Raw genomic sequence first — 27,605 nt, 5'->3', positions numbered from 1 at the left:
GATACTTCCATACCAGTAGTTAGAAATGTTAAGACGCCTCTCTCAGGACCTGATGGAACAAGTAAAAAAAAAAAACCTAGCAAAGATAAAGACAACCTGAACCACATGGGTAACGAGGTTGACGTAACTGACAGGTACTCGGATGTGTGCCCAACAATTGTACAACTCATGTGCCCTTCAACGGCACACAACACGTTTAGCAAAACAGACTGTATTCTGGACCATAAAGCAAATCACATTCAAAGAATGCAGTAACAGGAGGATCTCTGACCACAAAGGAATAAAGCAGAAAATTAACCACAGACAGATAACTGGAAAATCCCCAACACATTCCAAGAAACCGATGAGCTAAAGAAGAAACCACAATGGACAGCAGGTAATATTCTGAATTAACTGATAATGAAAATACAAAAAATTAACACTTGTAAAATGCAGCTAAAACTGCGTAGAGAAAAAACATGTCATCACAGGGGATCCTGAAAAATTACAAAGAGAGTGTAGCGGGTTGAACTATGGCACCTAAAAAGATAATGTTGCAGTCCTGGCCTCTCTAGCTGTGCGTGCAGCCTTATTTGGAAGTAGGGTCATTGCAGATATGACTGACTGAAGATGAGGTCACACTGGAGTGGGGGGAGGGGACCATGATCCCATGCGATTTGTACCTTTAAAAGGAGACATAAGAAAACACCAGAGAAGAGACCCAGGGGAGGAGGTCATGTGACAACAGAGGCAGAGGTTGGAGTGATGTGTCCAGAAGCCAGAGGACACCTAGAGTCCCCAAAAGCCAGAGGAGGCAGGAGTGATCCCCCCCCAGAGCCTCTGAAAGGAGCATGGCCCTTCCACACCTTCTGGCCTCAGATCCCGGAGAAAATACATTCCTGTTGTTTTAAGCTCTCTGACTGCAGCTTTGTTACAGCAGCCCTAAGAACTGACGTGAACAGTAGGAAGATACTGTGAATAACTTTGTGATAATAATTTTGAAATTGTAGATGAAACAGACAAATTCTCTGGGAAACACAGCCCCCCCAATTTACACAAGAAGAAATAGCAACTCTGAATAGCATGATATCTCATGTAGAAATTATAGCCATAGTTTGAAACATGTACACACACACACACACACACACACACACTCAGGCCCCAAAGGCTTTACTGGTAAAATTTTGCAAACATGGAAGAAATAACACCAATTATACTAAACTCTTCCAGAGAATTTATTTAGAAAAAGGAATACTGCCTAACTCATTTGATCAAATCAGCCTTTGCCATCAAAGAACTGAGAGACACAGCCCCAGTGAGTTACCCTGCACACCATGGACACGTCGAAAATGCCACTGATTGGGTTGGCTGTAACATTCTATTTTTCACTGGGGGTCACAAGAGAAAAATTCTGAAATGTCCTGAACTAAATTATAGTAGCCTGAGGTTGAGAAGAGACAGGGAGCTGGTTAGTTAACAGAGCCGAAATAGAAGCCAAGGAAAGACTGCTCATATTCCTGACCGTGCTGAAACTTTGAATCGACTTCCAGGCGGCTATGTCGGCCCTTATCTGGAGAGTTAGGTGACCGACTACCAGATGGCATCCTGCATCCATGTGAACCTTCTGGGCCGTGGGCCACAACCAGCGCAGAATTAGCAAACACGGCTTCCTTGCGGATTATCCCCTGTCCCAGAGCGAGCCCCACTTTACCTCCTTATGCAGTCAGTGTAAATTCTTTCAAAGCAACTCACACCTCTCTTTCCCAGACTCATCGTAATGAAAGGGCCCTGTCAGCCCCAGGACAGCGGACCTGTGTGCCTTCTCCACCCGGCCCTGCTGCTGGTGGTTCAGGCTGACGCCCCAGGACCTGGTCCTTATTCTGGGCAGCATGTGGCTCAGGAGCCCCTTTCTTTCAGCAAAGCTTCCAGCTATGAAGGCTTCCACTTAACAGGGCTGGTTACATGCAAGTGGTAAAAGTTGAATTTGTGTATATCTGGTTATTTGTGTCACATGTTGGTGCCAGTTTATGTAAAAATGGGCATGTCCCTCAGGAAGGACCAGAGCGGACAATGGTCAGAGGGCAGCAACTTCAACTCCCGGCTGCAAGCCCAGTTGCCACAGAACCAAGTGCTGCTGAAGAGCCAGCTACCCATGCCACGTGGTCTCAGCTGGGCGGGAAGCCAGCAGTCACTCGGAGTCCTGTGAGACCAAGGCTGCTTGTCCCCCGCTCCCCTCAGTCCTTGCCAGGCTACAGTGGAGTGTGTGTGTGTGTGCATGTGTGAGTGTGTGAGCATGAATGTGTCTATGTGAGTGTGTCTATGTTAGTCTGTGTTGGTGTATGAATGTGAGCATGCCTCTGAGTGTGCGCCCTATGCTTGTGCCTGTATGCATGCTGTGAGTGTGGGTGAGCTGGTGGGTGTGTGCTCACACGTGAACACTGTGTTCCTTAAGTGGCCTGGAGCGGCCCAGGGCCAGTCACCACATAGGCTCTGCCTGCCTGCGCCCTGAGGCACCCTGCTCTCGCAGACACCAATTGGTGCAGACACCCATCTGGCCCCGCCCTGGCACAGAGGCCAGACCACCTCCCTCCACCCACCCACAAAGGCTGGCACTTCAGTCACCCTGGGCTCCACCCCCTCACCTTAACCCCACTGCCCTTTCTGGCCAATTCAAAAGAAAGAACAAGCTATTCTTTCTTTCCAAGTGCCCACTTGCACCCTGCTGCCCTCTGCAGGGCACAGGAGGGTCCCCTTAAGGTTCCAGGTCTGATGGCCTCAAACAGTCCTTCTCCACCTACCCACACCCTGCTGACCCTTGGTCAAGTTCTCACCCAAGGTTCTGTCCTTCCTGGGTATGGCCATGTGTCCTGAACATCAAGGGCACCTCCCCAGGGGCCACCTGCAAGGGGCCACAGACATGACCAGGCCATTCCAGGAGGAAGGGACACAGGGCAGACATGTCCAGCAGGGGCCCCTTGCTGCTGCAGGGAAAGCCATGCCTCTTGCCTCTGAAAGGGCAGAGACTCCGAGTCCAGCTGGGACACTCCCAAGGGAGCCTGGGTGGCACCAGGCAGGTCTGGAAGTGTTTGGAGAGTAAACACCCCCGCCTGGGCAAATACAGCTGCAGCCAGGCTCTGAGGCCACATCTCACACCAGCTGACAGGCCGGGTGGGGGCCCGCTCTGGGGGCCCCATGTTTTTCTGAGGGACAGAAAGGTGAACCCCACTGCTCAGGCCCAGGGGCAGGGGACTCTAACATGCACAGAAAAATGTCACCCCAGACAGACACACCCACTCAGTGAGATGCGCTCACTCAGGGGGATGTGAGGCCTCTGGACGAGACCAAAGGGTGAATATTGGGCATTGATCCCCAATGAGCGTCTGGAATGTTCCCTGCATCCCAGGGAGCAGCCCCTGCCTTTGGGGAGAGACACAGCAGGGGAGGAGGTGTGAGGTGTGAAGGGACTGTGGAAATGCGGGTGCCACCTATAGGCAAGCAGGATGGCGTCTGCTAAATGTATCGGGGATGTTTCCGGAGGGTCAAGGGTGAGGGAAGAGTGAGAAAATAAAATGGAGGCACTGTAGTCAAGCTGCTGAATTGCTCAAGTCACACAGGTTGAGGTGTGAGGAAACAATTCTTGTTTTAACCAGTCTGGGAACTTAACCTTCCCAGCCCTAAGTCAACGCCCGATACACATCAGGCCTGCAGATAACCCTCTAATTACCCCCCGAGGGACTAAGGAAAGAACGGGCCTGTGTCCAGATTGCCTAACAGCCTGCATCCAGACCCACCCAGTCTGTCTGACGGCCATTACCCATACCACCATCCACAGCAGCGGTCCCCAACCTTTCTGGCACCAGGGACTGTTTCATGGAAGACCATTTTCCACGGAAGTGGGTGGGACGGGGTGGGGGGGCAGGAGGCGGAACTTAGGTGATAAAGCGGCGAAGCTTCCCTGGATCCTCCTGCTTCTCACCTCCTGCTGTGCGGACCAGTTCTTAGCAGGTCATGCGCCAGTAGGGGCCCACAGCCCGGGGGTTGAGGACCCATGACCTAGAGGATTACCATCTCAGACCCGTCCGGAGATTAAGAATGAAGGACTGATGCTTCGCAAGAGTGTGCTCTTTACTATAAGGACCCTCCGCTTGCCCCAGTGTGGCTCAGTTGGTTGGAGTGTCCTCCCATACACCAAAAGGTTGGGGGTTTGATTCTGGGTCAGGGCACATATCTAGGTTGTGGGTTTGATTCCTGGCCAAGGTGTGTAAGGGAGGCAACCGATATTTCTTTCTTTCTCTCTCTTCTCTCTAAAATCAAACACATTAAAAAAAAGAACACTTATCTTTTCCTTCTTTTGTGGAACACTCTGGGTGTGCCTAGTTATGCTTAAGATCTGGAAATCCTAAGACCCTTGAACAAATCTTTAACATTTACTTCCAGCTAAGCTCCTGATTCACTCACGCTCTGGTGGTGGACAAGGGCACCCAAGGGATGGAAGGACCAGCAGCAGGAGCAGGCCTGCCGAGGTCTGCGAGGCTTGCACGGTCTGCAGAAAGCGTGGAGACGGCCCAGCAGGACTGTAGCTCCCTGGTAAAACGCATCAGCAATGACAAGGAAAGGGCCTGCAAACATCAGCTCACCCTGTTCCCGTGACCCAGGCTCTCCCGAGGCTCCGAGGCCTGGCGGTTGAAGCCGGACAGGAAGTCAGTGTTTCATGGGGACAGACTGCCAGCTGGGAGAGGTAACAAGCTCTCGGGAAGGGTGGTGGTGATGGCTGCACAACGCTGTGAATGCACTTACTGTCACACAAAAGTAAGTGAGATGGTAAATTTTGTGTTGTGTGTATTTTACCACAACTGAAACATGAATTTAAAAGGCCCGTGCAGCTCCAAGCCAGGCGAGGGTGGAGGGGGCTGCTGGTTTGTGCTGTGGCTCATATCCCCAAACTGCGAAAGCTGGAGTGGGTGACACCCACCCCCTCTCCTCCCCAAAGGGTAGGGTCTCATGGAGCACCCTCTCAGGCACGGGGTGGTAAGAGGGCCCCAGGAGTGCCCCTGGGAGTCACGTGGGGTCTGCCTGAGACCTCAGGCTCAGGAGGCTGGAGGAAGTTCCAGGCCTCCTCCTGGAGTGTGGTGCGGAGCCAGGTCCCCACACCCTGCCCTGCAATTCTCCGGGATGTGCGCTGAGGCCCAGACCGAGAGAGGGCACGGAGCCCCCTGGGCTCTGAGGGGTGCGGCAGGCCGCCGGGACACCATGCCACCAGCCTTCAGGAGGGGCCGGGCAGAGCCTCCACAGCCACCCATGAATGAACATGAGAACACCCAGGAGTTGCCGACAGTCAACACTGTCTCGGGAGGAAAATTACAGCCTCAACTGTGGGCACTGCTGCCACGATTAAACAGGAAGAAAATAAAAGATTTCAGATGGGGTTACATTCACAAATACACGGGCTGCTTCCAAGGCACGGCATTGTTCCCCTGCCCAAAGCTGCTGATTCAAAAGGACAGCGCCTCGCTGTCGTCAGAGGGCGAGAACCCGATCCAGCCCGGAGCCTGGGGGCTTGGGGTCAGACCACGAGGGAGGCCGTCCTTGCCAGGCCAGCCCAGGGCGCGTGTCTCCATTTTCCCCTGAAAAAAAAAGTTAAAAAACTAAAGAAACTTCTAACGTTACCTCCATGATTGTATTTCTGGGTGTGGTTCAGAAAAAAATGCTGAAAATCACCTAAAATTGTCCTTGTTTGGTGACAGGAGGCTTAGCTGCAGTGGCAACAGCTCTGCTGCCCGCTCCCCCATCAAGGTGGCCAATGTTGGCAGCTCCAGAACCATCTAGAATCTGCCAGAAGCCCCAGCACTTGCTTTGGCCATGTGTTGGGCAGGTGCCCCCTGAGCACGGTTGCAGGGAGGTGCCCTCGTGCCCAGTGTCCTGGGCACACCCACCTCATCTGAGCAGCCTTTGAGGCGCCAGGGGCAACCTCATGGGGGCCTGGGCCCCAGCGAGTGGCAGAGGACTGTCTACACACGGGCAGGGTGTGGAAGGACAGCCTTCGCCCTCCCTGGGCCTGAAGTCAGGCAGAGAAAGGCTGTGCACCCCGCCTGCCAGGATCAGACATGGGGGGCGTGCAGCAGGGCAAACCTGCCCCAGCCTCCTGCCTGATGCCCCCCTTAGGCAGGCTCGTGGGGGAAGGGGAGAAGCTTCCATCTTTCCCTCCGACACACTAGAAGGGTGAGGGACAGACCACGGGCAGGCCTTTCAGGGAAACCAGGAGGGAAGTGGAGGAGGAAGGCCATCCGGTGACAGGAGGAGGGAAAAGGAGGGACAAGGCCCAGCAGGCAGAAGGGGAGGCAGAGCTCGGAAGGACCCAGGCTGTCTCTTTGCATTAAAAGCATCAGCCAGTCCAGTCAGAGGTAGGCAGCCGAGGGAGCTGGGTGGTAGGAGCTGTGGGCACTGGGGCAGCGGGGAGCAGCCCCAGGGTACAGGCAGGAATCTGATTGGGAGGGTGGTCTGGGGGTCTGTGCAGGCCTAGGGCCCTGGGGTGGGGGTGGGGGTAGGGGAAAGACACCCCAGAGCCAAGCTGGTGTTGGGGGTGGTGGTGGGATGGGGAGAGTGTCTGAGGGTCTCTGAGCAAGGGCTGCAAGGTTAGGCTGGAACCTTCTGGAATCCTTCCCCCCCACCCCCCGGCTGTGGCCTCCTGACAGGGTTTAGATTGGTAGACAAGGTCCCAGGCTTGGCCAAAGGACCAGGTGCTCTCATAGAACAGCCTGGAAACAGAGCTTGGGCACCAGACGCCGGTTTGATTTTTCAAGCCTGCACCAATGTTTTTGTCACAGTCCTCCACTGCCCCCTACTGGTCATCCTGTTACTCACCCCAAAGCCACCTGGAGGCCAGAAGCCCTGGGCCCTGCCCTCCAGCGGGGGTGGGGTAGAACCCCACGATCCTGATACTTCCCCCCCCCCCAAGTGCCTCACAACGCCACACAGTGTCCCCACAGTTCCCCAAACAGGGCTCCCCACAGAGCTCCACAGTACCCAGCCTTGTCACACCACGCTCCCCACAGTGCTCCGCAGTGCCCCCCAGTGCCATACCATGCCCCCGCCGAGCATGACCTACAACTTTTCACTGGTCACTTGGAGGCCACCACCTCCTGTGGGGTTCCCATCCTCCAGCCCCCTCACTGGGGGAGCCACGCACGCTCCCCCCCGCCAACCTGAGAACAAACCATACCGAACGATGCGGAGCCGGTCCCCAGGGAGCCCCGTCATCGGTGCCCTGAGACATGGCGTGAACAGCAGGCAGCAGCGAGCAGCCAGACCACAGACGGCACAGGACCCTGCCTTTCGACCTTGCACTGGCAGCCTGGCAGCCCAACCCCAGCCTTAGCAGCAATGGGCCAGGGGGTCAAGACTCGGTCAGCAACTGCCCCCCTTCCACTCAGGACCAGCCACAGAAAGCAAATGCTCCCCAACCACCCATATAGGATGCTCCCTTCCAGCTCCTGCATCCTGCCTCCCTCGGCTCATGGCCCCCTTTGCCCCACTGTGACACTCTCGCTCTTATCTACCTGCCCCGGAGCCTCCACCACACAGAGTGATGGGCTGACCCTGCCACGGCCAGCTCTGCCCGTTCACACTGGGAGGCCTTCGTTCCCCTCCACAGCCCTGTCCGGGAATCAGCACTGCTGTCCTCGGGCTGGACATGCGGGCAGCCGAGGGCATGTCTTCCCTGGAGTGGCCTTTGTGGCCGAGGTTCTTCCTGCTCACTCCAGTGTATTGTCAGAGCCCACATTCGGGACTGACGGGGTGGCAGCACCACGCCAAGATCTGAACGGTGCCAGGACATTTCTCATTTCCACTGTCATTGGGTTTGTGTTCAGGGTGTCACCCAATGGGAGGGTTTGTCCACAGCCAGCCCCACTGGCCCAATCTGAAGGTAAAAGTGCCCACCTGCCAGGAGCACCAACATTCAGCTGAAAGAATAATGCCTTGGAGGAGACCAACAGGATCCTCTGTCTCCCAATACAAGTGCAGGAGAAGGAGGAACACTTTGCCCTTGGGGAAGATGGCCACGGCCACTTGTAAACCGTTCCATTGACCGGCCGCTGGTCCTGGGCCTACTTGCCCCGCTCTGCATGCATGTGTTCTCACCCTCCTCCCTGCTCTGAGGCTCCATGCCCTGCCCTCACTGTCAGCACATCAACATTAGCCCTCTGCCGGGTTTTAAAGTCACAACCCGGCTTCCAAGGAAAGTCTGTTACCGAACGTAAGCAAAGCTCAAAGGGCTCAGGGGACAAAGTGCAGGTGGGGCCCAGGGCCCAGGGAGGCGTCCCATTCTGGACTCCAGGGGATGCCTTGGCTTTTGTGAGAGTTACCGACACACTCACGCACGCGTGCCACACGCACGTGCAGCACCCCAGGCCCTGTGCTCCGGCACTTTGTGTGACCCCTGCCTCGGCTCTGTGCAGGAAACCCAGAAGGGGTCAGAGTGGGTGGGGTCTCTCCTTCAAGGCTGCTTCTCAGGCCCTGGAGGGTGGAGAATGGCACTGCCCTGCACCACTCTTCCTGGGAGAGCCGCCTTCAGGTGACTCAGCTGCCGGTAGAGCTGCACTTTGGAGCCAGGTCTGCTCCAAGTGCTGATTTTTGGCTCAGGTCCCAGCCTCCTTGGCTCCTGTGATCACCCCTCAGTCCCACTCTCTCCACCATCCACAGGCTCCAGGACACAGTGGTCACTCTCCTGCTGAGGTCCACTCTCCTCCTGGGACCACCCCAGGAGGCCCTGGGCTCCTGGCTACAGGGTCTGTGCCCCAGAACGGGCTGGGGGCTGCTCCCCCAGACCCCCCCTCTATCCCCGTAGACACAGACAGTGGTGGTGGTGCCCTGTGGGGCCCACCCAGGTGCCCAGGGCAGCAGCACATGCTAGAGTCCCTGATGGCAGTCATGATGCCACGTGATGGGGAGGCTGATGGGCGAAGCTGGAGCGGGGGTGTGTCTGTTCTCTTTCCATACCCACTCCCACCCTCAGGACCCCCAGCACTCCAGAAACCCCTCCTAGGCAAGCCCACCCAGCCTCTCTGGGCACCACTTGGAGAGCTGCTGTGCCCAGGGCCACAAACAGTGCTTAACACAGAAATGCGTGCTCTCACAGCTCTGGAGCTAGAAGTATGAGATCAAGGTGTCCCAGGGCCACGTTCCCCTCGCAGGCTCCAGGGGAGGGTCCTGCCCACCTCTTCCAGTCTCTGCCTCTGTCTTCAGATGGCCTCCCCCGTGTGCCTGTTCCCTTCTGTGTCCCTTACAAGGATATTTGCCCACAGATTCTGGGCCACCCGGATAACCCAGGATGATCTCTTCATCTTCAGATCCTTAATCACATTTGCAAAGAGACTTTTTCCAAATTAGGCCCCATTCACAGGATCCAGGGGTTGGGGAGTGGGCATAACCACAAACCTCAAAACTGAAACGGAATTCAGGTCCAAACTCAGGAGAATGTGGCCCCCAGTAAGTGTTAGCGGACAGGGGCCTGGCCCTGAGTGGGTCTGCCAAGGGCCAGCTGTAGTGTGTGGGTGCTTGACTTCGTGTGGGAGGGATTTCACAGCACGAGTCCAGGTGAGTGCGAGGATATACTTATTAAAGCTGGGACAATGAAACAAGGAAGGACATAGGGCATGAGAAGCAACAGGAGAGGCTAGTCCAGGGGGACAGGAATGCTACAGTCTCTAGGCAACGAGATGCAACAAGCAGCCCAGGCCTCGAGGGAGGGCTCAGGTGGCCAGGGTGGGGGGAGAGCAAGGACCCTGATGGAGGGGCTACCAGGGAGGGAGCCTCGGTCCAGGTAAGCCATCCAAGAGAACTTGGCTGGAGGAGGCACTGGGCTCTGCTGTGACAGCTCCAAATGACCTCATGGAGGACCACCTTGGGGAGGCTGTTCACAGGGAGTCAGCTGGGGGTTCAGGACAGAGCAGAGCTGTGGCCATGGCCACCGAGGAGGCTGAGCTGAGACAGGCCCACCTGGGGGCCCCGGGGAGCCCACAGCTGCAATGATTGGACAGTTTATCTCAGTCCGCTCTTGCACAACTGGCACCACAGACAGGGAGGTCTAAACAACTGAAATTTATTGTCTCGGTCCTGGAGGTTGGAAGTCTGCCCAAATATTGGGTCAAACATTTTTCTGGGTTTCTAGGAAGGCGTTTTTTGGGGGTAAGATTAACATTTAAATTGGTGGATTTTAAAGAAAGCAGATTGTCCTCCCTAATCTGGGTGGGTTTCATGCAATCAGTTGAAGACCTCACGGAGCAGAAGGAATCCCACCAGCAGCTGGCTGTGTTCTAAACTGTCACTCTTCCCCGGATCTCCGGCCCTCCAGCCATCCTGCAGATCTGGGATTCAGTCTCGTGAGTCAATTACTCTCTACGTGTACACACATCCTGTTGGGTCTGTTTCTCTGGGGCCCCAAAGACTGTACTTCCCACCTTCTCTCAAGTGTCTGCATCGAGCATCACCACTCTGGCTTTGAGGGGACTTTACACCCAGTGACAAACCAATTCATGCAGCACCCTCCCACCATGGGGGTGACGTCATGACCCAGACTGCTATGGGAGAGTCTCTGGCTGCCTCATGCCCAGCGAGGGCCGAAGGCTGGGTCTGTCCAGCTCTTGATGGGCTGCATGCCTTGTCTCTTGCTCACTGGACAGTCACAGATGTGAATGATGTAATGATGTGGCATTGCTTTGCAAACTGTCCAAAGTAAGGGTGAGGTGGACGGCAGCTCTACTACGGTGGGAGAAACACCACATGCATGCATGCACACACATGTGTGCATACACATGCACACTCCCTTTCCTGCAGCCAGGACGCAGCATGTCCGAAGGGACCATCATGATCAGTCTTGCCTTGCGTGTGGTGCACAGGCCCCTCCTCGGGCACAAAGCTGGGATCTCAGTCCCTCCAAAGACAACTCTGAACAGTTCCAAGCAAAAAAACAACATTTGCTGCCTTCTGAGGGAGCAAGTACAGGCAACAGCCACCTTCCCCTTTCTGGGGACAGGCCACTCATGCTAAGACAGAACAAGGAAGGACCCGGAAGGTTGGTATGGCTGGCGAGGCCTCCTGAGAGTGCCCAGCCCAGCCGCTTCTTCGGACAGGAGAGCTTGTCCGCACTCTGAGGTGTCTGGGAACGGGCAGTGGTGGTTAAGGTGAGGCAGGGGCTGCAGGCCCAGCAGCCAGGACATCTGGTCGGTGCATTTTGCTGAGGCTGTCCCTGGGCACCAAGACAGCCGGCGCATGTCCAGGAAGGAGAGGGCCTGAGTGGGCGGGAGGACTTAGGGCCACCTCTTCCCCCAATGCCTGGCTGGGTGGTTGAGGCTGCCGCTCTCTCTTTGTCCAGGGAGGAGAAACTCAAAAGTTTCTTTGAGGGAAGCAGTGTGAGCAGGGGCTGTACCAGGTCTGCAGCCCCCTTCCCAGAATCTACACACAGGAAACCAGTCAGAAGCCCCCCTTTCCCCCCAGGACCAGCCCGGAAGGGGTCACACAGGGTGTGATTTGAAACAGGAAGGTTCCTGGACAAAAATATCTCCTGTAAGAGGCCTGAACTTGCACCTCGCAGAGAGCAATTTAGATGAAAAAGGACCCACTCCTGGGAGAGCCCTGCATGGCGAGAATTGATTTAATCAAACTGGCTTCCTCCCGGAAAACCAGCGATGGGGTTCTCCGGCAGAAGCAGGCGCGGGGGGGGGGGGGGGGGGGGGGGGGGGGGGCGGGGGCGGTGAGGGGAGCGGATTTAGTTCCTTCTTGGTCATTCTCTCCTGTTTGCTTTTCTTTTTTTTTTTTTTTTTTGTAGTTTTTGTATTGTGATAAAAATACATATATATAACATAAAACTCAGCATTTAAGCCATTGTCAGTGTACAGTTCAGTGGCATTAAGCACAGTCACATCACTGTGCAGCCGTCACTTCCATCGTCTCCAGAACTTTTTCATCTTCCCAAACTGAACCTCTGCCCCATTAAACACTAATTCCCCGTCCCCCTCCCCCACCCTTGGCACACACTCTTCTCCTTTTAATCTCTATGAATCTGACTCCTCTGGGGACCTTGTATGAGTAGAATCATTCAGTATTGATCTTTTTGTGACTGGCTTATTTCACTCAGCATAATATCATCAAGGGTCCCTCACACTGCAGCGTATGTTAGAAAGCCCTTCCTTTTTAAGTCTGGGTAATATTCCATTGTATAGATGCACCACATCTTCTTTTTTAGAAAGTCTGTTTTATTGATTAGGCTATTACAGTTGTCTCAATTCCACCCCCCCCCCCGTGCTCCCCTCTGCCCAGCACCACCTTTCCCTCCAGCAATCCCTGCCTTAGTTCATGTCCATGGGTTGTGCATATACGTTGTTCGGCTTCTCCATTTCCTACACTGTTCTCCCCCGGTGTATTTTGTTCCTACCAATTATGCTTCTTAATCCCTGCACTTCCCCCATTCTCCCCCTTCCACCCCCCTGCCCATATCCCTCCAAATGATCCCCATATCTATGATTCTGTTCCCCTTCTGATTGTTTGCTTAGTTTGTTTTCTTTTTTAGATTCAGTTGTTGATAGTTGTGAATTTATTGCCATTTTAATGTTCATAGTTTTGATCTTTTTAAAAATAAGTCCCTTTAACATTTCATGTAATAATGGCTTGGTGATGATGAACTCTTTTAGCTTTACCTTGTCTAGAAAGCACTTTATCTGTCCTTTCATTCTAAATGATAGCTTTGCTGGATAGAGTAATCTAGGTTGTAGGTTCTTGCTTTTCATCCCTTTGAGTACTTCTTTCCAGTCCCTTCTTGCCTGAAAAGTTTCTTTTGAGAAATCAGATGATAGTCTATGGGAACTCCTTTGCAGGTAACTCTCTGCTTTTTTCTTGCTGCTTTTAAGATTCTCTGTTTATCATTAAGCTTTGGCATTTTAATTATGATGTGTCTAGGTGTGATCCTCTTTGGGTCCAACTTGTTTGGGACTTTCTGTGCTTCCTGGGCTTGTATGTCTATTTCCTTTGCCAAATTAGGGAAGTTTTCTTTCATTATTTTTTTCAAATAAGTTTTCAATTTCTTGCTCTTCCTCTTCTCCTTCTGGAACCCCTATGATCCGGATATTGGTATGTTTGGAGATGTCCCAGAGGCACTTTATACTATCCTTGTTTTTTTGAATTCTTATTTCTTATTTCTGTTCTGGTTGAAGTGTATTTCTTAAGTTCCAAATCATTGATTTAAATCCAAGCTTCCTCCCCTTCATTGTTGGTTTCCTGTAGATTTTTAAAAATTTCACTTAGTGTAACCTCATTTCTTCCTTTATGTTGGTTGCCATACTCAGTGAGTTCTTTGAGAATCCTGATCACCGGTGTTTTGAGCTCTGCATCTGATAGGGTGGTTATCTCCATTTTGCTTAGTTCTTTTTCTTGGGTTTTGTTCAGTTCTTTCATTTAGGCCATAGTTCTTTGTCTTCTCAATTTGGTAGCTTCCTTGTATGTTTCTGTGTACTAGGTAGAGCTGCTTTGACTCCCTGTCTTAGTGGCATGGCCTATTGTAGGGAAGGCATCTGTAAATTGTGTGGCGTGAGCCTTAGGTGATCACCAAGGTGAGGTAACTCGCTTCACTGCTTTGTGGTTCTGTGTCCGGGGAGGGCTCAGACAGTGGACAATGTTGCTGCCTGGTTTCTCTTCTGGCGGTTTGCCTGGCACTTGCCTTGTATGACTGGAGCCCTTCTAGCTCTTTCCCTGGTGCTGAATCCCAGAAGGGTGGGTTGGCATATGTTTTAAGTCCATGCAGGCCCTTCAAGTGGACTCTCCTAAAAATCTGGCAGTTTCTTCCACCACTCCAACCCCCGCTGGTTTTTACAGCCAGAAGTTACAAGGATGTATCTTCCTGGCACTGAAACCCTGGGCTGTGTGGTCTGGCCTAGGGCTGGGATCACCTGCTTCCAAAGTATCCCTCCTGATCTTTATCCACCACATGTGAATGCAGGACCCCCCATGCTGCTGCCGTCACCACCTCTCCATGCCACAGTGTGTCTCCTGGCCTCTTGTCCTGTCTCCATGTCCCCACCCCTTCCACCCATCTGGATGAATGTGGCTTCTTTAAATCCTTGGTTGTTGGACTTCCACACAGCTCAATTTTCAGATGGCACTTGATGTTATTTGTTTTGAGGTCTAGTTGTAATTCTTTCTGTGGTTGTGTGAGGAGGTGAAGCACATTTACCTACACCTCCATCTTGACCAGAAGTCCTGGACCACCTCCTCTTTTTCTGTTCTGTTGATAGACTTTTGTGTTATTTCCACTTTGTTGGCTATTGTGAATAATGCTGCTATGAACATGGGTGCACAAATATCTCTTTATGACCCTGCTTTCAATTCCTTTGGGTAAACACCAAGGAATAGAATTGCTGAATCATATGGCAAATCTATGTTTAATATTTTAGGAACCTCCTGTTTTCCACTGCGTCTGGGCCATTCTACATTTCCATCATCAGTGCGCAACAGTTCTAATTTCTCCACATCCTTTCTGACATTCGTTATTTTCTACGTTTTTATGATAGTCATTGAAATGAGGGGTAAAGCACTATCTTATTGTGGTTTTGGTTGCATTTCCCTAGTGATCAGTAATGGTGAGCGTCTTTCCATGTGCTCATTGCCCATCGGTACATCGTCTTTGGAAAGACATCTATTTGAGAGCTACCCAGGACCCAGTAATCCCTCTTCTGGTGATCTACCCCACAAACTTGAAAGCATTTATTTGTAAAGATATATGCACCCTTATGCTCATCACAGCATTATTCAGGGTAGCCAAGGCATGGAAACAACCAGAGTGTCCTTTGACTGACAACTGGACAAAGAAACGATGGTGCATGTCTACAAGGGAACACTACTGAGCACTAAGAAAGGATGAAACACTGCCATTTGCATCAACATGGATGCCTCTTGAGAGTACCATCCTATGTGAAATAAGTCAGATGGAAAAGGACAACAACCAAATGATTGCACTCATATGTAGGATATAAAACAGAAAGCAACCGATGAACAAACAGACTCAGATGGAGACAGCAGTCTGAAGGTTACCAGAGGGGAAGGGGGTTGGAGGAAGGGTGAAGAGAGTAAGGAGGTCAAACATAGTGACAAAGGAGATTGGATTTTGTGTGCTGAACAAGCAATGGAATATACAGGTGATGGATTGTAGAACTGTGCACCTGAAACTTATGTAATCTGATTAACCAGCATCACCTCAATAAATTTAATTTTTAAAAATGTCTATGCAAGTCCTTTGCCCATGTGTAATTGGTTTGATTTGTTGTTAAGTTGTTATAGGAGCTCTTTATATATTCTGGATATTAATCTCTTGTCAGATGTGATTTGCAAATATTTTCTCCCATTCTGTGGGTGTCTCTTCATAGTGTCCTTTGGTTTGCATTTTTTAAACCTGCGCTTGCAGTTACCTTTTACTGCCCCCGACCCCACATATTGGTGTAGTGGCCAACATCCACGGACACAGGTGCAGAACCCCAGCCAGAGCCCACGGGACAGAGGCCCGGGTGGAAGCTGTGAGGGCAGGACAGCCAGGGCCCCAGGCAGGCACCACCCTCAGGGCAGTGGGAGGGTTGTTCCAAGCACATCCCCCCTGGGGGCCTAGGCCTGCCATCGCAGCCTCCCAGTGGGTTAAGGATGTTTGTGTGGCCGCCTGAACCAGACGTTCTCATGCTTGTCACCTGTGTGAACTGACCTCTGTGCGGATGAGCAGCTAGGACTGGGGACTCCAGGAACCCCTGTGTGCGGGGGGCTCTGCACAGAGGCCAGAGAGGCCAACCCCACTGTGCAGACCCGGACTCACACTCTTTGAGACTGAGCTGTGGTTCCCTCTTTGGATGGTAACGCCTTCACGTAAAGAAAATTTTGATGTATAAAGGAAGCTGGTGCCTCAAAACCCATGACAACCTCCCAGGGAAAAAGAAGCCAAGCTGAACATCAGGAAGCATAGAAGAGAAATGATGGCTGTGCCTTGGAGTGTTTTCTTTTTAAGCCAAGTTAGACATCACCAAGGCGAGAATTCTTCAGGATTAGAGTGACCAAACCCTGGGGCGTTCTGGACAGAAGCACTGCTCCCTGAGACCCAGAGGCGGCTTACAGATTAACACGCGCCATGCTCCATAAAATATTTAAGGGAAAGGAAACAGAGTCTGCCCAGCACGCCGGTGGTGGGGGGTCGACACCAGAGCCGTCTGTCGCCTCCACCTTGGGTGTCAGTCAGCCAAGAGGGAACTGGCAGCAGCCTGGGTCCTGATGAAAAGCATCACATTCAGCCTGGGAAATGGGGCTTGTCCCTAAAACTTTTTTAAAAAGATTATATTTATTTATTTTTAGAGAGAGGGAAAAGGAGGGAGAAAGAGAAAGAGAGAAACATCAATGTGTGGTTGCCTCTTGTGCACCCCCATCTGGGGACCTGGCCTGCAACCCTGGCATGTGCCCCAGCTAGGAATCGAACCAGCGATCCTTTGATTCGCAGGCCAGCACACAATCCCCTGAGCCACACTAGCCAGGACTGATTTGTTGTACCACTTATTTATGCATTAATTGGCTGATTCCTGTATGTGCCCTGATGGGGAATCGAACCTGCAACCTTGGTGTATCGGGCCAATGCTCTAACCAACTAAGCTACCTGGCCAGGGATCCCTGAAACTTTTTTCAAGCAGAAACCGAAGACCAACACCATGAATGATAGTGATGACGGATGCACAAGGTCATGTAACAAGCACAGATGCACTGTCTGGGCAGGGGTGGGGGATAAGCTGTCTGGGAGAGCCTGTCACACAGGGTGACCTGAGGAGCCAGCTTGCCCTCTGGCCCCTCACTCCACCCCATCTTCATGTCTGCTCCACTCCCTCCCTCCTCCCAGGGCAGCTGCGGGCACCGTGGGTGGAGCCTAACCAGACCCAGCCCTGGGCTCCTGTTCCCGCTGCCTAGACGGACAGGCTGTCTCATCCTCGGTCCTCTTGTTCCAATGCCTTTGTCCTTCTGCGGTTCCTCTCAGCCCAGGAGGATGTTTCCCCCCCAGACAGCCCTGTGAAAGTGACAGGCCACTCCACTACCCTCCTCACGTCCAGAATCTTCCACTCAGAGTCTGCTTCAGGTGCAGCCCATCCCACGCCACAGACACACAGAGGTGGCCTAGGGGAATCTGGACCCTGGAGAGCCAAGCTGCCGCCCGAGGTGTGGCCCTGGGGGGGAGGGGCTTAGGGGAGAAGAAGGGGTGGGTGTGCAGGTGTTCCTTGGGCTGTCTCCTCCCACATGTGCTGGAGCTGGCTTTGACCCTCCCCAAATGTCATTGTCCTCAAGGTGGCCCCCTGTACAGGCTCTCCTTTCAGGCTGGATCCTGTCCCTGAACTCTGCTCTCAGGCAGAGCGGGGAACACGTCCATCTCATGTCCTCATTCTGGATTTGGAACCACCTCTCATGATCCCACCAAAGGGACTGCACTGGGGGTTCCAACCAGCACCCCTTTACCGGGGACGAAAGGAGAGCAATGGTTCAGCCTCACTCACCTGGAACCTTCCAGACATTTCCGGCTCCATGGCAACATGGCTAGGCCTCTCCTGTGAGACAAAAGGCTCTATGGTCCCCTTACACACCTCCTCTCCCCTCCTGCAGCCACGCCGGGGAGAGCGGTGGGGCAGGCAGTCACATCTGGAGCGCATCTCTCATTCCCTATGGGCGGAGATGCGCAGGCCGCTCCCGTCCCAGCACGGGATCAGGCTGCCCTTAGTAGGCCAACTAAACGTGGCACAGTGGCGTGCTGTTGTGGCCAGTGAGTGCTGTGGGCTCGAGGAGGGGCCCTCAGGAAATGCCGACTGAGCCAGGGAGACACAGAGATGGGGACACGCAGCTGGGCTTCTGTCCTGTCCCCGAGAACGGAGGCCCCACCACGGCAGCCTCTCCCTGCACACGGGTACTCTCACTCCAGGGGAGCTGGTCTGAGAGTGAAGTTGAGTGATTAGACTCTGCGAGTCCCACTCCAGGCTGGCTGCTGAAGGAGGCACCACAGGGACTCGGGCATGGCCTTCGGAGCCAGTGAGTGGAAAGGCTGGGTGTCCCCAAGGATTAGAAATTCCCCTCCGTCACCCCCCACATACCTGCAAGTGAAAAGACAATTCCAGACCAGTGACCACCATGCCCCACTTCCTGGCTGGGACCAGGAAGTGTCAATAAAGCCTGTTTCCTTTTTAAAACTCAGTTTACATTGTTTAAATTGAGCACCAAATAATAGGGCTTTTATTTCCATATAGTGGGTGCAACACAAAATAATTTCACTGACCACTGGCTAGGACTCCCGCACCGTGGAGCCCAAGGTCTGTGGGCAAACACTGGCCAGCCGGGTGGCGGGGCAGGCGGCGGCTCCAGGCTCAGCAGTCCCCACACCTGAGGACTGTGGTCGGGGAATGGCTGGGGTGGCCAGTCCCCACCTGGGTTCTTTAGTTCCCAAGGGTGGTGGTGGGGAGGGAGGGAGGGGGACCTGCCCCCTGGACAGCAGCCCACAAGAAGAGATGAGTGTGTGTGGGGGGGTATTCTAGGGTTACGCGGGTTCTCCTGGCCCCAACAGCCCCTCTTTTGAGTGTCTCATCGAGGACCGTGGTACAATGCCGTCCACGCCAGCACGAGGATGAAAATCTCAGCAGCTTGAGAGAGAGCAAAAAGGCGCATCGAGGCCTGAGCATGTCTCCTGGCACCAAACCCTCTCCCCAGGGATCAGTCCCGCATGCTAGGTGACAAGGGCCAGGGAGGCAGGGGGGCCCACAAGGAGGACGCAGCCAGAGGAAGACCTGAAGGGGTCAGCGGACCCAGGCCCTTGTCCTTGCTTGGGGTGCTGGGAGCTGAGCCCTTCCGGCCGGATGAAGGGCCCCATGATTGGGCGGTGTCCCCTGGGAGTACCATCTTTCAGCCCAGAGGCGAGACCAAGGCCACGGAGGCCCCAGGTCCTGGACGAAGAGTATGGGAGCTGAGCAAGCCCAGGCTGGGGTCAGTGCAGAACCTGGACCACGGCCCTAGGAGCCCCTGGGGAGGGAGGATGGACCTAGCTCCACTCTCCCGAAGCACAGCTCATCTCACTGCCACTGACTGCAGTCAGGAAGGGTTCACCTGGCAGGCTCCCAGGCGCGGTTCTTGTTCTCACCCACACTCAGCCTGAAATTTCCGCTGAGTTCTTCATCAAAGCCATTTCCCTCAGAACAGGCTGGAGGCCTGCCCGACCCCCAAGCAATCATTAGTTTCTTTGATTTACTCTAATCAATAATTGCAGAACTACCCGTTCAGAGGAAAACAAAAGGGCCGTGTTACCGGGTGAGCAGGAGCAGGAGCAGGAGAAGCCTTAGCCCCCAGCTAGAGAGTGCCTTGTGCTTGGGTCACAGCTGGTTTGAAGGGAGCAGTGGAGAGGGTTCCCCCTGCTCTGGGGTTGATACCACAAGGGCACAGCAGGTGCCAGGCACACCTCTCTTGGAGCCCAAGAGTTAGAGAATGACAGGGAGGGCGCATGACCTGAGAACAAGCCACTGCCAAGGTAACAAGAGTCCTGTCCACATACTCACACCTGATTTAGAACTCAGAGCATAGTTGGATCAACACACACACCCCACGTCTGTGCCAAAGGCGCTGTCCTAGCGAGCGCACACACCTGCAGCACACACACGCACACGCCTATGGGCAAGCACACTTCACGCACACCCGAGCCACAGGAAGCTCGCTGCTCACGTGGGGAGGCACCACTCAGACGCCACTGCGATGCTGAAGAACTTCCCAGCACCTCCGCGAAAGGTCTTGTTGAACAACCCTCTAGAAGCTCTGCCCCCTCAGTCCTCACGCTTACAGCCACCCTCCCCCATCGAGTGCACATGCATGACACTGGCATGTACTGTTTCCCCAGGGTGGGGGACAGCCAGGAGGCCCTTCTACCTGGAGACCTGACCTGCTGGGACTACTGGGCATGGGAGAAGGTAGCTCGGACCAACCTCAGCCCTGCCGTAGCCGAGGTCCTGTGGGCAAGCGAGAGCCCAAGGGCAGTCTGCCCCAGGAGAGGGCTGGGGGAGGTCAAACCCTGGGGAGGGCCGCCCTTCCCAGGGCCGCAAACCCCCACAAATGGAGAGAGACTGCCGTGGAGGGGCAGGGCTCCAGCAGCCGTTCGGCTTCAGTCAAACCCTACTCCTGTGCCTTGCTGGCTGAACCCAGGCTTTGCCTTGTCCTTCCAGGTCCCCGCCCTCCTGGCCCAGGGCTGTGGGCCGCCACGTGTGTGAGCAGTGAGTGGCCAGGAGGGACACTGTCTATACATCCCCCACATATAGGGAGCAGGCAGGGGACACCAATGTGGGTGCCAACACCTCTCAATTCTTTCAAATCAGAGTTCTCAAGACAAGGTACATGAAGGTAGAGGTTAATTAAAGTGATTAAAGGCGGGTGGGGTCACCGAAGGAAATGGCACAAACCAGGCGGCTGATTAGAGGGCAGCACATGCTGTAAAAGCACAGCCCTGAACCGAGGCCTCACTGACCCTTGCAAGGGCTGCGACACCCAGACAGAAGGAACCCAGCAGGGCATTTCCTTCGTGGTCTGAGAGCCGCACCCCTACACAAACCGGGACAGTGAACTGGACAGACGCTCTGCGCTCCAGTCAGGGGGCCCAGAAGCTGTCCCCGGCCAATCCCCAAAGACAATGCCTTAGCATCTCCCTCTAGGCCCCGCGACAGGGCACACCGCCGGCCGGGATCCGGCTGCTGTCAAGTCTCCGAGGAGAGTGCTGTGGACGCACCGCACCGGCTCAACCCAGCGCGGACCATTGCCAAGGCCAGCGCTCCGGCCGCTCTCCCACCCAGGCCACCCGCAACTCTCCGGACGTCCGCGCACCCCCGAGGGGACGTCCGCGTCTGGCTGTACGTACCGTAGCGGCTCGGCTCTCGGCCGTAGTTCAGAATGGGTAGCGCGTCCACCAAGGCCGGCTCCGCGGTAGTTGCAGGGTCTGGACTCTCCGCCCCGCCCACCGCGGGGGTCACCACGAAACGCTGGGACATATTGGCCTCGGGTCCCGGGCGACGCCAGGGCTGCAGGACGTGAGCGGGGCTCGAACGGGGAGGGCAGGTGGGGGAGGGCGGGGCAGGGGCGGAGCAGAGGTGGGCAGGGAGGGGCGGGGCGGAGTGGGGGCGGGGCGGGGCGCGGCCTGCGGGGAGGAGGCGGTCGCCTGCACTCTAGGGGTCAGGGTCCCGGGAGTAGCCAGGAGCGTTGCCGGGGCGCGGGCACCGGGGAGGGGACGTCTTGGCAGATAGGGCGGACTTGGTTGCCGACCGTCGCTGGATCCCTTGTCCGCCGCTGGACACAGAATCCTTGATTCTGAATCCAGTCCTGTTCCTTCCGAGTAGCACCACCTCGGGGGTCGCGCTGCCATGGGGCACCGGAGATCTCTGGTCTCCGACGGCTTCACCCCCAGACCCAGGGCAGGGCCTGGGACCCCTGACCACGCCCAATGAGGGCGGGTACCCAGGATCCCGGAGAGACGGAAAGGGGAGGCAGCCAGTCCCTGGAGTCTGGGGGATGGATGTCCAGAACAGTGGAGGGCAGGAAGGTGTAAGTGAAACTGGGTGTCAGGAGGTATGGAAACCAGTAAACAGTCCCCTCCTGGGGAAGAATAAGTCACTCAGTTTATGGGCTCCTACAACACATGCAGCGGGTTAATATCACCATCCCATTGTTGCCACTTTACATTTATTCATGTAGCACTTTAAAATAGGAAACGTGGTTAGCACATTCACTCATTGAATGGATACGTATTAGTGACTAGCTATGCCAGGCCCTGTGGATGACATGAGGAGGCAGAAATCCCTGCCTCTTGAAGCATGCATTCTGGACTAGAGTCAGAGATAAGAGCTCTGATTAAGAAGCAAAGAAGAACATTTCTAGGAAGGCTAAAATTGTGAATGGGGTGTCTAAGAGGGACCCAGGGGGAGATGACATCTGAGCAATGACTTAAAGGAGGTCAGTGGTCAGCAGTGTATGGCTTCAATTCATTCACCTCATGACCCATGATGGCTGCTTCTGGTCCAGCCATCTCATTTATATTCCAGTAGTGGAGAGAGAAACCAGGGAAAGGGCAATGAGCTGTCCTCCCAAGAGCCCAACCCAGAAGTTGCACATAACATCTCTGTTTGAACCATTAGCCACAACTTAGTCATATGACCACATCTGCCAGTGAGGAAGGCTGGGAAATGTGCCCACTAATGTTTGGGGGCTCCATTAGTGAGGAAGAATGAGAGGTTAGAAATTAGGGGCGCAACAAACACAGGAGAAAAGATTCAGGATTCTGGAGGAGGAGGACTCTGTTCTTGCACCCACCCTCTCACTATGTCTCCCCATCTCCATTCATCGGGAGGGAAGTGGACCAGGGTCCAAGTTCTCACACGTGCAGGAACAGCTGGCCACATACCTCTTCTTCCTGCACAAACTTTTGGGCTCTTCTGGGTGCTCAGGAGCCCCTCTTGCCCCCTTCACAGATCTTGGAGTGTGACAAATGGGAATGGCAGCACTGTCCTTCGGCCACCCATCCTTTGAGATTTTCTTAGCCATTCTTGAGCACTGATCATCACCCCAAAATGAACATTTGAATCATTTTGGAACGTTTCCCCCCAAATACATTTACATTTTGATTGAGTATCATCCAACCTATATAAATAAATTAGCTGAGAACTGACGCCTTTATGGTACTGAATCCTTCATTCACATCCTGCAGGTCTTTTTCATTAAGTTAATTCATACGTATTCACATTTTTTGTTATTCCTGTAATGAATCTTGCAGCTATGCTGATATGTAAGGACAAAACCATAAAACACTACTAGCTTTTGTGTGTTTCTTTTGTAACCTGCCTTCTCACATAATTCAAATTGTGTTATTCAATTGCCTTTTCAAGTTCAACTTCTTAGGTTTTGCAAGGGAATCATTTTACCTATAAAGAATGATAGCTTTGTCTTTCTTTGTTGCTTTTACCTCTTCTGTTTTCTTGCCCCCTTTTTGTTTTTGTTTTGGAATTTTCTAGAAATTCCAGGGCAATATGAAATACTATGCTTGGTCGAGCTCCTTATAAGGTCAGAACCGGAATGGGACCAGTCCTGGTGTCTTCTCGTGAAGAGTCGTGCTGGCCAAGGGCCTGGCATGGGTGTTCCTGCACTGCTGCCCTTCCCTCACTGGCCCTGGTGGTCACCACTAGCCAGCAGCCACCCCTAAGTCCCGGAGGCAGCTGTGGACGACTTGACCTGGGAGGCATGGAATGGAGCTGCTGAGGGCTGTTCTCACACTCCGCTCTTTCTCAAGCCTTCTCTTCCCTCTGGTTAGTGCCTGCCAGAGGACACCCTGAGAGTCCAGCTTTCCCTTTAAAATGCCCAAACCTAGTTGGTCCAGCCACACCCTCGATGCAACAGACTGTCTGCCCACTCTTCCCTCAGCACATGGCTGCCCTAGAAATCCGCAGAAGTTGGATCCACAAAGAAACCCCTCGCCATTTAATCTCAGCTTGATGCACTGCACCATGTGGGCTGTGGTTGCATCACCTAACCTGAGAGGTCCTTGGTGAATGCCCCTGGGTGCCTCAGAACCCTCTGCCTGTCCTGGTAGGAAGGGACAGGACCTCACCCTGGATAACCTAAGTGGCCTCTGATCGTTGCTATCCATTTGCAATTGAGAACAATGTAAAATACCTAGTTACTTCTTTAAAATGTTCAAACCAGAAAAATGCCACCTGGTTCATGTCAGCTCTCAATGTGCTGGGTAAAGGGAGACAAGAGGATGAAGGGCTGTCAATACAGCCCTTCAAAAAATAACGCAGCCTGCCCCCTGGGGAGCAGCTCAGGGATGCCAGGAAAGTTCGCAGAGGGGCCTGAGACAGCCAGCCGTGAGGTGGGGAGGGTGCAGGTGCAGGGAATGAGTTGGCCATCAGTCCTGCTCTCCCATTTTCTCCCATTCATTAAGTTCTGCTTTTGTCTTCACTGTTTCTCCTCTTTCAACCTTCCTTTCTACCATCTTGATCTGAACACTCAGTTTAAAAAACTGATCTCACTGTGTCTCAGTAAGTGAAAACACTGAAGATTATACATTTTCTTCTGAAAATAGCTTTGGCCTCCTCTCTTAGGCCGATTTACTCTGGGTATTCTCTCAAAGTCATTCTTTTCCACAAAATCTGTTGTTATAGTTTTAATCTCTTCCCCTGAAAACCTTTTTCCATCCTCTACTTTTTAAGTTGTATATGAACACATCATTCACTTGTTGACTGCTGTTAGCTGAGGTCTCTCGTGTGAACGTGAGGAGTCACCATCTCTTGATGGAGTTCCATGGCTTCTGGCAAATTTGAGCCCCAGAACACCGAGCACCATCACCACCCCTGTTCCCCACGCCTGGAAGCAGTGGCCAGGTTCTCTCCCGACCTTCTCTGCAGCATGTCCCCTAAGTGACATCCATCGTGCAACATCTAGCCTTCCGAGTCTCCACCTGGGAAAATTCAAAGCCGATGTGAAAAGTGCCCGCCCTAGCGATGTAAACGTCCTAGGAAGGCACTCACACAAAGTCTAACTTCCAGGGGCAACACTGGCCAGGCCTCTAGGCTACAGTGACGGCAAAGTGCAGGCTCTTCAGATGGACCCCAAAACTCACTGTTTCAGAGTCATTTAGATGAAAGAAGAGGGCCAGCAGAGGACATGTGTGTGTGTGCTTGTGTACAGGCGTGTGCATGCATTGGGGCAGAGGCTCTGGGTGTCCATGAGGTTCAGCATGCAATCAGCATACCCATGAATGGGTACGAGCAGGCGTGTACACCAGGAGTGTACAGGAGCCCCCGCTGTCCTCAATGCTGACCTGACCACCCAGTGGTCATTCCAGGGGCTTGAGTGCTGCCCTGGGCTTATCTCACTTGACCATGCTGAGCCATCTACCGGGTTAAGGCCAAAGAGGTCCCCTGTGGGCTGCAGTCCCCGTGGCCCAGAGGACCCTCTACCTGCCCAAAGCTGCCCCCTCCTCAGTAAGCGCCCTGTGATGCACCAGGCGGGGTACTGGGACACATGTTCATGAAACACACAGCTGGCTGTTGAGTCTGAGTGGAAGGTTTGGGTGGTAGGGAGACTTCAGAGCACTCTGGGTCTCATCAAACAATGCCATGCCCTGGGGGCAAGGACACTAACAGCCTGGAGCCCGGAGCCCTCACTTTGGAGCCATTTTAAAAAAAAAATTTATTTTTTTATTTTTAGAGAGAGGTGAAAGGAAGAAGTAGGAGGGGAGAGAAACATCAATGTGTGGCTACCTCTCATGTGCCCCCTACTGGGGACCTGGCCTGCAACCAGGCATGTGCCCTGACTGGGAATTGAACCAGTGGCCCTTGTTCACAGGCTGGCATTCCATCCACTGAGCCATACCAGCCAGGGCTGAAGCCATTTTTGATGACTCCCCAGGCAGGACAATCTACATGTGTGTGTACACACACACACAACACACACACACACACAAGTCTGGGGTGATGTGAAGCCTTGCACCAGCTCTCCGAACTTAACCTTGGCCCCATAGTCAGTCTGAGGACAGATGGGGTTGCAGGTGTGGTCCAGGGCCTGAGCCACACAGGCTGATCTAGCCCAGGTCCTGTAGCTTCAACCCTAGTGGGGCTGGGCTGTATGTCACAGGCCATGGGCCCATGGGCCCTGTGGGGGACAGTGAGGAGGCCCATGCGCTGGGGGTCCACGCCATGGGCCTCTGACCTAATGCTCGTCCTGCCTGTGGCTCAGCCCTGCCCGTCTTCCCCATTTACCCCATCTACCTGTGTTGCTGTGAACACAACCCCAGCCATGAGAGGGTTTCACCTGCACATTATCAGGTTCCCTCTTCTTTAATAAAACCCATCCTCCCCCTCACCCACAAACAACAAACCCTCGACCTTTCTGGGGGCTCAGATCCCACTTGGGTTTCAAGTGTCGCCTCCGTGAGAAATTCAATGTCCTGTTGTGAGAGCCAGAGGCCACACCTCATTCCAGTGGAGGACCAGAGGGAAGGACTCCGGGCAGTTCTAGAGCGGCCTCACATGGGAGTCCCTTCACAATGAAAGTCCCCTTGCCCTGACTGGTGCGCCTCGGCGGGCTGGGCATTGTCTCGTAGACTAAGAGGCCGCCACTCCAGTCCCAGTCAGGCTAGGTCTGCGGCTGGGAACACGTGAGGGGCAACCAACTGATCGGTGTTCCTTTCCCTCTCTTTCTCCCCGGATTCCCCTCTCTCTAAAAACAAATAAATAAAATCTTTAAGAAAAAAAGTCCCCTCTGTTCCTAACTGTATTTTTAATGTTGCCAGTGGCTGTATCCTGGGGACGGTGACAATGGTGCTGAACGTGGGGTCCTGGCCGGGGTGTCCCTCCCTCTGAGCCAGGGAACTCTCACACTCTTCGCGGTTTCATTCAGGAAGGAGACAGGCTGGGAGGGGCGATGCTCACCGTGTTTGCAAATGCTGCTTCACCTGGCTGCTCACTGCCCCGTGACTCGGTGGAACACCTGCCCTCCCACCCCCCAGAAGGACAGGCTCAGTGCTGTGTGTTACAGTAATGTGCTTCCCTTAGGAAGAGGGGGGCCTCTCCTGGCTGCAGGACACAAAGTCCCCGCTGGGGGGGAGTTGGTGCCCCTAACCCAGGGCAGGGTGTCTGCTAATCAGTGCCCCCTGCCTCAGCACTTCCCTCTCTTCCACCAGTGGGGCGGGGAGACCTGCAGCGAACCCTAGCGGCCACTCGTCCCCAGCCCTGGAGGTCTGGACACAACAGGGGTCACTTTCTAGCCAAGCCGGCCTGCTCAGCCCTCTGTTGCTGGCCATCAGGAGCTGGAGGGGAGGGCGCAGGGGAAAGGGTTGGGGCAAGGCTGGGGATAAGGATGTGATGGAAGGTGCTGGACATGTGCTGTGCTACTGGACATTGTGTAGGTGAGACCAAACAGTGAGAAGCTTGGAAAATTCCTTGGCAAGTGGAACAGGGAAACTGAGACAGACAGCTGAACACAATGGCCAAGCAATTTACAGCCAGGTGCAGATGGTCACCAGGGTGGAAAGTCCTGGTGGGGCAAAACTGGGAAGACAAGGACCTCACCCCCACGGGAAGCCATCCTCCCCTGCCTTTCCTCCCTGGAGAGAGCATCTAGGCCTCCGCTGTGTTTCAGTTCCAGGCCCAGAAAGGCAGCAAAACCAGGTGTGGATGGCCAGAACCCACCGCAGTAACTGAAGACCCCCTGTCCTGCCCACTCAGTGGGGACCATGGCCCCAAAAGAGCACACGTGGAGAACTGATGACTATTCTACCGAAACCCTCCCCAGAGACCTCCCCTAAGATCCCCACCTGCAGGAGAGAGACAAAAGCCTCCAGGCAAAGAACCCAGCCTGAGCTCCAGCTGTCCCTCTGGGAGCGGCCCCTGCCACTCCCTTTCCCTGCCCCTCCCTCCACGGCTTCCCCTGCAGGCTTGGGTCTGCTAAACTCTAAGGCAGTGGGCAGCTGGTCCCAGCTTATCCCCTGAACCTGTCTGTCCCCAAAGACCCCTTTTCTCTGACTTCCCGGTGAGCTAAGGCAGCCCAGCCTAGGCTCTCCT

General features: G+C 54.0%; 1 protein-coding gene across 3 annotated transcripts in view; it reads right to left on the bottom strand.

The window, feature by feature from the left end:
- SLC12A7 (solute carrier family 12 member 7) overlaps positions 1-21,092 on the bottom strand; it is an 84,736-nt gene extending 63,644 nt beyond the window's left edge. Inside the window, exon 1 of one of the 3 annotated variants that reach the window (XM_036020298.1) lies at positions 20,912-21,092. In XM_036020298.1, coding sequence (XP_035876191.1) covers positions 20,912-21,041 — 130 coding nt within the window. In that variant the 5' untranslated portion in view covers positions 21,042-21,092. The remainder of the gene's footprint in view (positions 1-20,911) is intronic. The other 2 variants (XM_036020297.1, XM_036020300.1) reach the window with 2 other exon arrangements.
- Positions 21,093-27,605: the final 6,513 nt, after the last annotated feature.

The sequence above is a fragment of the Phyllostomus discolor genome, chromosome 3 (assembly GCF_004126475.2).
Source record: "Phyllostomus discolor isolate MPI-MPIP mPhyDis1 chromosome 3, mPhyDis1.pri.v3, whole genome shotgun sequence".
NCBI classification, from domain to species: domain Eukaryota; kingdom Metazoa; phylum Chordata; class Mammalia; order Chiroptera; family Phyllostomidae; genus Phyllostomus; species Phyllostomus discolor.
The sequence above is the reverse complement of the archived record's forward strand: the minus strand, read 5'-3'. Positions and strand labels throughout refer to the sequence as shown.